Source organism: Telopea speciosissima, chromosome 7, assembly GCF_018873765.1.
Source record: "Telopea speciosissima isolate NSW1024214 ecotype Mountain lineage chromosome 7, Tspe_v1, whole genome shotgun sequence".
NCBI classification, from domain to species: Eukaryota; Viridiplantae; Streptophyta; class Magnoliopsida; order Proteales; family Proteaceae; genus Telopea; species Telopea speciosissima.
Window position 1 is genome coordinate 32,348,494 of NC_057922.1, and position 8,349 is coordinate 32,356,842.

General features: G+C 37.4%; 1 protein-coding gene across 3 annotated transcripts in view; it reads left to right on the top strand.

Moving 5' to 3' along the window:
- The window catches only part of LOC122667537 (ACT domain-containing protein ACR11), a 27,179-nt gene extending 19,132 nt beyond the window's left edge, over window positions 1–8,047 (top strand). Inside the window, exons 3-12 of one of the 3 annotated variants that reach the window (XM_043863839.1) lie at window positions 2,110–2,287; window positions 3,448–3,502; window positions 3,577–3,702; window positions 5,087–5,181; window positions 6,205–6,289; window positions 6,415–6,474; window positions 7,152–7,207; window positions 7,548–7,653; window positions 7,775–7,843; window positions 7,928–8,047. In XM_043863839.1, coding sequence (XP_043719774.1) covers window positions 2,148–2,287; window positions 3,448–3,502; window positions 3,577–3,702; window positions 5,087–5,181; window positions 6,205–6,289; window positions 6,415–6,474; window positions 7,152–7,207; window positions 7,548–7,653; window positions 7,775–7,843; window positions 7,928–7,990 — 855 coding nt within the window. In that variant the 5' untranslated portion in view covers window positions 2,110–2,147 and the 3' untranslated portion in view covers window positions 7,991–8,047. Of the gene's footprint in view, window positions 1–1,820; window positions 2,288–3,447; window positions 3,503–3,576; window positions 3,703–5,086; window positions 5,182–6,204; window positions 6,290–6,414; window positions 6,475–7,151; window positions 7,208–7,547; window positions 7,654–7,774; window positions 7,844–7,927 lie in introns of those variants that run through there. The other 2 variants (XM_043863838.1, XM_043863840.1) reach the window with 2 other exon arrangements.
- Window positions 8,048–8,349: the final 302 nt, after the last annotated feature.

The window sequence follows — 8,349 nt, forward strand, 5'->3', positions numbered from 1 at the left end:
ATGAATTGATGTTTGTTGATGTGGTGGTACTCATTTATTTATTGAGACCTTTTTGTCTCAAACATGAATGATTGTGATTCTCATGGGGACAAAAGATGGAATAATTATATTTCCATGGGAGAGAATAGGACTGAAAGAGAAATTGAATTTCCATTTTCTCTCACTTTATTTATTTAAATGCATAGTCACAACTACCCACAACTACCCACTACCCATGGGGAACATGACTTGCTTAACATATATAGTACCTATCCATTGCTTTCTTAATTTCTTGATGCATTAGTGCATATTTGGTCCATCTGTAGTTAATTCAAAATTACTTATCTACCCCCCAAAAAAAAAAAAAAAAAAAAATAAATTTATAATTTGAATTTATTTTTAGAAACTCTCTCTTGTCATGTGCTACTCGATTGCCACCACATATATATGAGCCATCCAAGGTTGTTACACTTGTCGATCGATCAATCGCCAGCCCTCCGGATGGCCAATGGTAGTGACAGTTTTTTCAGCTTGATCTACGCTGTTCAAAGGGGAGCTCATCCACATGATAAGCTTTGGTGCCACTTCACAAGATATGCGCTGTAGAGGAACCCAATCCTGTTGAGAGAGACCTAAGAGGTCAAAGGATTGAATCTTCTGTCTTCACCATTGAATTAAAAACCCCCCCATCCTTCTCTCTCCTTTTTCTTCCCACTTCTAACTGAATATAATATAATATGAATCAGATTTCGCTAAAGAACATTTAATTTAACTCAACCAGGGATTTAAGAATTGGAATCGGCTGATCGCAAATTTGCCCGATTCTTACATCTAACAACCTATTGCAACTGTTACTGTATACAGTCATTCATCATCCACCACCAATCTAGGTATCTCTTCCAGTTGCAGGTACCTCGGAAGTGATCATATCCTGAGACGATAGGCCTTCAAGATTTTCTAGGAGTTGGCCACATGGTGCCCAGTAGGAACCCATGTAATACATTTCATGACACATCTTTAGATGATGTGGGATTTTTTATAATTGTTCGTTTTGATAGGTGAGCCTCACAGTTTTAATATGTCATATCAACATCTTAGAACATGATTTAAACGTTTTTAGATTTTTTAAGTAAAAAAAAACCAACAATTCCTTAGGTGAATTCCAAAGAACCTGAATTCTGGCCGATACAGACTGATTTCGGTCTTATCCTTATTGGAATTGGCCAAGGACTATATCCCAATTCCAATCTTTATAACCCTCACTCAACTTTTCGCATCCAATGGGCCCACACCATTCGAAGGGTTTTGGGAGTCGGGAGTTGAAACATTAGGATCTATGCATGGTTTTAATGCATGATATCGGATCAAGTATTGGTCACCCACAAAATTGATATGATATCGATATAGTATCAGAATGGATTGATCGATTCGAACAAATTTACCCTTGAATCTCTTTTTAAAATGATTTTTGACCATTTTACTCCTTGTGCGTACCGTGGCACCGTTATTGTAATGACATAGTATCAAGATCGGGTACTTATAAAACTGGCCTATACGTATCGCCCAATACGATACCGAATACCTCAAACCATGGTCTCACTCTCACTCACTCTCACAGTCTCACACTTTTCATCCGTCATCCGTTACTTTAACTGCCAAAACGAATCCTGTCAGAGCTGAGCTTGTCCCTTCAATAAGAGAGAGAGAGAGAATACGGTAGATAGTACAAGTCGGCACCATCGTATACCATGAGTTGGACAAATACGATAAAATACGGAACACCCCTCTCCATAATAACCAAACGCGTCGTTGTTGTTGTCCAGAGAGAGATAATGCAGATGATGGGTTTTGCAGATAATTGCAGCATTTTTACGGTTCACTTTAAAAGACAGAGGTATAGGGAGGTTTCATGGCGGATAATCCTAACACCTTCACTTGTCAACCCAAGTGGTTGAACCATCTCGACGGAGGATTTATGGACTTTCTAGACTTCTCTTCCTATTGGGTTTCAGGGGTTACTCGAGAAAGCTCAGTGATCCGTAGACAAGAAGACACCGAAGCTTCACATCTCTAGATTTTTTTAGCTTCTTCCTTTTAATCCTCATTTTTTTTTCCTTCCAAAAATCCTTCTTTGAGCTTTTTGGGTTTTCGAGATTTTGATTGGGGCGATGGCTATACCTATGGCTGCTGCAAGTTGTGGTGTTCTTTCTGGTATGAGAATTGTTGAAAACCGTTTGTTTTATGTGGGTTTTCCAAGATGCTTCTTTCAGTTGAATGCTCGTCGATGCCGGGTTCTTCAGAAGGGAAGGTATGCTGATTGAGTTTTATTATTCTCTGATTTTACCTGTCCTTTTATTTTTCTGCAGCTAAATGCTACGGTTATGCTGGATCCATCTGTTTCATTTCTAATTCTTTCATGAAGTTTCATAATTTCCTAAAAAATTTCTTGTTTCTAACTTTCTGGATCAGTGTTACTGAGTTACATCTCAATCTTCAACCAAATAGATTGGTGTATTTGTGCAAGAATCGGTGGTGAATGTTTCAAAATGTTTGCCTTGTTTTTTGGTTCTCTAATGTTCCCAAATTTATGGGTAGTGGCATTTTCTACCAGAGAATAAATGATATGTGGTTCTTCACTTATGGTACTTAATTCCAATCAAAAGTGTAAAACATATAGTGCTCATATTGTTTTGTAGTAATAATCCTTCACTAAATATTAAAATTAAAATTGGAGGTTGGAGGGTGGGGGGATTCCTTTTCCTGTTGACTGTCTTAGTACTTCTAATATGGAGTGAAGGTTTGTGGATATAATCTTTTGCTTAATTTAAATTTCTTGACTATACTTATCAGAGGACTGGTTCTTTCTTATGAATATTGCTATTGGCCTCTCCACACGAGTCTGTAAAACTGGACTGTTTCTGTTTCTGTTTCGTTTTTTACCCCTTTTTACCCCACTAAGACTGATTTTATGATAAATTGTATTATGCATTTAGCATCTTTTATAAAGAGAATGATGGAATAGTACGTAGTGACTTAATGGAATACACTAATAGGTTTCTACCATGCACACGTCACACATGGTTATTGATCATGGCTTCTTCTGAGGAGTCTAGATATCCGGAAAATTAATGTGATTAGATAATTGCATACCTTGCATAAATTATTTGATTAAGATCATTGACATTATCAGGTTTTGAAAAGCCTTAATGGCTACAACTTGCAACTCGTCAGATTGTCAGAATATTTTGATCTGGTTATTTATCAGTCAACAAGACAGCTTAGATTGGGTCCATCCTCCGGATGACCCAGATCATTATCTCTTACTTTTATTGTGGGTCCTGTCTATGAATATTAAGGATACCTTAGCATTCCATATCCTCATTCTTCAGTTTCAAATGCTTTCTTGATTCAGATTTCAGGCATTGTCTTGTGGTGACTATGGCTGGTTTGATATTCTTATTTTGTCAGGATTTCGCGATCTGTAGCTGCAAACATTCCACATTCTTCCGCAACTGCTTTGGAGGTATTGAACAATCGTTAGTCCCATCTTATTGGTTCTTTTTGCATACGTACTTGTTTGATGTTGTGGATTAACAGGATGGAAGTTCTACTGAGACTGATAAAATTCCTACTCCCAAAGTTATAATAGATCAGGATTCAGATCCAAATGCAACTGTTGTAGAGATAACTTTTGGTGATCGCCTCGGAGCTCTTCTTGACACGGTAAATACTGTATGATTCCTGGTTAGATTATTATGTTTATCATTTCTTTTGTCATGTTAAATACAGGTGGCAAAGTGTTGGGTTCAGGCTGGAATTGGTCAAAGAAAGCAGTGGCCAAGCACCTAACCTATTTTATAATCGGGTTTAAAAGTCAATCCTAACTCAAGGAAAGCAGTGGATTGTATTCAGGCTGGCAAGTTTTCTTGTAAAATACAGAGTTGTTTAAGGAACCCAACCCTAAAACACCCTGTTTATTGAAAGGGTTGAAATGTTGAGCAAAACCATATAATCTTGGATTCCGTTTAGGGTGAGTCAGGAGTTGCCAGCTATGGTTGCTGGCATGTGGTAGGAAAGAGGCAGCAGGGCTTGAGATCCTTAGGGAGGTGGGATCTACCACTTGGTTATTTGATATTCTGATATATGAGATCTTACAAATCAACCCAGAAAAGTAAAGCTGTATCCTACTCACTACCTCAACCTGCATCCTTTTTGGCCTTTCTCTTGTCTATTGATCCTTTGCTATGCACAATGTCAATTTAGGAGATGATGTGCACCAAAAACTAACTTTGTGCACTTATTGACAAATAGGTTTTAGATGGGGGTGGGTTTTTAACACCACCGGATGTAGAGGGTATCGACACCAGCACCCAAATTTATGCCATACGGCACATTGGACAAGGCTGGAATTTTGTAGAGGGTAGACCCAAAGGTCTCCTGCTCACATGTCAAATTTCAAACCAAATAGAGTTTTCTGAGTGGTAAATAAAGATTAAAAAAAATTCAAGACTACAAATTCTGTGTGTGGAGAGATGGTGCATGGATAGTGTATATGATTGAATCTGAGTTTGAAATTTGGTGTGTGGTCAATGCATACCATTACCTAAATATCCATATATTTGAAATTTCCACACCACCTTCCAAGTGGTAAAAATTTGGGTTCTGGTATAGAGATGCCCTCTACACCCACTGGTGTAGGGAAACTTCTCACTTTTAGATAATCTTTCTGAAGATTTGTTGGTATTTTTTCTGATTCCTCCATGAGCAACAGTTTACTTAGATGGTAGCTAACATTAAGCCGGTTAAATTCTTATGTAGGATCCTGGAGGTGGGATAGAAAACTGTGTTCATCGTTGCTCATATATTTTGTGTATTGATACAACAGTGTTTGATTATCCCTAAGATGGTCTGACCTGGTTGATAGATACCTTAAGACATTCTTTTCCTCTATCAAGATCCACTTGCTATCCTTGTATTTATTTATGTTTATTTACTCAACTTCTAGACTTTGAGAGAAATATTTATTCTAGATGATTATGTTTCCAATTCTTATAAGAATAGTTTCCAGAAAATAATTTGTTAGCTGACTTAATTTTGTGGGCTGCAGATGAATGCACTTAAGAACCTTGGACTAAATGTTGTCAAGGCAAATGTCTTCTTGGATTCTTCTGGGAAGCACAATAAGTTTTGTATCACTAGAGCGTATGTTGATTCCTTACCAGTTTATTGGATTTTTATTCCTATTATTATTCTTTTATTCTTGTAGTAGGTCAACTTTCAATTTGTGCTCATGGGTTTGTTTGTTTTGTGGTTATTTTGGCAATTTTGGAATCTTTAAAAAACATCTCCAATTCATAAGTTGATGAAGTTTTAATTTGCTTTTGGGAAGTCGTCTTGCTTGTTCTGCCTTTGAATGAATCTCCTCTATATTGTACTCGACATGATTGGGCCTTTTGTGATTTTAAAAATTTATGAAATAGAGGATTTGATTTTTCTGTCTTTAAAATAAGCTTGTCTATTGCTTATCCTTTTCTGCTTTTGGGTCTTTTTTATAATTACAAGAAAAACCCTCTGCAACGTCTAATGTTGGTGTCCAACAGGAGTAAAAATACTCAGAACTAGGTGGTTCAACTACCTGAGGGCTGGTAACTAAAAACTTACATAGGTGCATCTCCCAAACAAGCACTTAGCTTTAAAGTTTCTTAATGCCCAAAGGACCATGAATATTTTCTGATGAATAGCTGATTAAAGGAAAATCTAGACGTCTCTGAGTTTTTCCATCCGAATTTCCCTTTGGAGATTATTGGCTTTAAAGTTTCTTGATGCCAAGATGTCCATTGAGATTCTTGTGATGAATAGACATGATAAGCAAAATGCTAAATCTGTTGTTCAGTGTTCTTTCTGTGTGGGTGTATGAATTTCTTGAAAACAAATTGTCGTTTATGGTTAATTTTGACTTCATGGTTACCCTAAGGGGTTAAACTTTTGACTAAAGAAAGGGTGTACCCAGTGCACGAGGCTCCCGCCACTGCGGGATCTGTGGAGGGTCATAATGTACACACCCATACCCCTGCTTTGCGGAGAGGTTGTTTCCCGACTCGAACCTGCAACCTAATGGAGCAACCTTACTGTTGCGCCAAGGTCCGCCCTCTAGGGGGTTGAACTTTTGACTCTTCATCATTTATGGTAATTTTTTATGTATTCAGTAGTGGGGTTTCTTTATAGTGATACAGGCAGGAAAATTGAGGACCCTGAGTTGCTAGAGGCCATACGCTTGACAATTATCAACAATATGCTCCAGTATCATCCGGTAATTCTTATTGAATCTCTCTATGACATCTTTTTTGCAACTTGATGGAATTACCTGTCAAAAGGATTTCCCCATCATGTTGTACCAATTCATTTTCTCAGATGTGTGCCTTTGGTATTAACTAGGAATCCAGTGCTCAATTAGCAATGGGAGCAGCCTTTGGAATTGTACCACCTGAGCAGCAGGTAGATTGTTTTATTTTTATTTTTTACGTTGAAACTCGAAACAAGAAAAATCTTTTTCCACAGTGGAATATTATGATTGTCTACTTCCTCCTTTGGATGAATATGTTTCTGCTTTTCATGTGAGTAAAGAAAGACAAGCCATACTTATATTAAATGATGCATGCGTGTGGTAGAATCTCATTCAGGTCAATCCAGCTTTATGTATCATTACAAAGAGGATGTGTGACAAAGCCGGCCTGGCTTAACAAACTGTTTGACTTGTTACTGGTCCCTAAAAAAGGTGGGCTGACCTGAACTCACTGGTTTGTGAAAACTGGGTTTTAGGTTTTGGGGTTCACCAGAGTATGTTATTGGGCTTAAAACCTGTAAATAATTCAACTCATACTAAACTTGGATTCCCTCGATTCTTATGAGTTTAGTATCATGGGTCACCAAAACGCTTCTAGGTTCTAGATGAATTTACGATGTAATGTACAGAGCTTACAGCATGTGAAGTGTGGACAGTAATTACAGGAAGGCTACTTCCTTTGTGTGCATCTTATCTAAACACCTGTCTTATACATGGTTTCTCATTCTTCATCTTATGGCTTTCATTCTTCTCTTTTCTTTCCCACTCCCCCCTCCCCAAATAATAGAACATCTAACTGTTTTACCTTTATTTTATTTATTACATTCAGGTTGATGTGGACATTGCAACCCACATAAATGTCTATGATGATGGTCCCGATCGAAGGTATGCATGATAGGATGGGTAAGCATAGGATCTACCTATCATAGTGAATTAAAATCCCAAACCTAGAATTAACTCAATAAATTTGATTGATACTTACCATTCACTCATTAATCATATAGCAAGTGTTATCTGGGCTTGTCTCTCAAGGTTAGGTTTTCCCTTGAGCCTTGTAGTTCATTGGAACAATACCTTTTTCTCATGCATGTTATTGATATGCATGACATGATATGAATGATAGCATTGACTCCTTCACTAAAAAGAGGCCCAGAAAAACAATGAAAAGAAAAGAAAAGAAAAAATTTTATTGACTGAAATTTGTTTTGTATGTTCTCCATTGTAGCTTGCTCTGTGTGGAGACTGCTGATCGGCCTGGATTACTGGTAGATCTTGTCAAGATCATAACTGACATAAACATTGCAGTTGAGTCAGGAGAGTTTGACACTGAGGTAATTTTAAAAAAGTGTTGTAAAAAGAAAATAAATCCTGCTTCCCTTTCTGCCTTTTGTCATTTTCAGAGGTTTTGATTTGTAAAAGGTTCTTACTATGTCTTTTGATTTTTCCTTGTAGGGGCTTTTGGCCAAAGCAAAGTTTCATGTCAGCTATCGTGGTAAAGCGCTCATCAAGTCCTTGCAACAGGTAGGTAGATCCTTGAAATTTGTTAAAAGTACTTTTGAGTATCCTTTTGTCAAATGAATTGACATCAATGCAATCAACTTACAGGTTATTTCTAATAGCTTGCGATATTACTTGAGACGGCCAACTACTGAGGAGTCAAGCTTTTGAGCTACTGAGCCATTTTTATAGTGCACCCATATTTCATTGAGGGTTACATGCTCAAAAGGGTTTGGATTCCTTACATATATGTCCCCTGACTCTGGTTTTGGGAAAAAAAAACAAACACAACATTGATGTGTTTGAACACTGTGCTCCAACATCATATATGTTCAGTGTCAACACTTGGAACAACTCACCTGTTAGCCATTGTGTGTTATAGATGATTCATTTGCTATGACTTGTGGTATATGGTATGATAGCATCAAGTCTATACTATGAAGAGGTTTTCTTTTTCCCTTTCAAGGTTTAAGGTAGAATGGTTGGCAATGGATTTCCGAGGAATTTAGTCGTCTGCTTTACAATTCAGA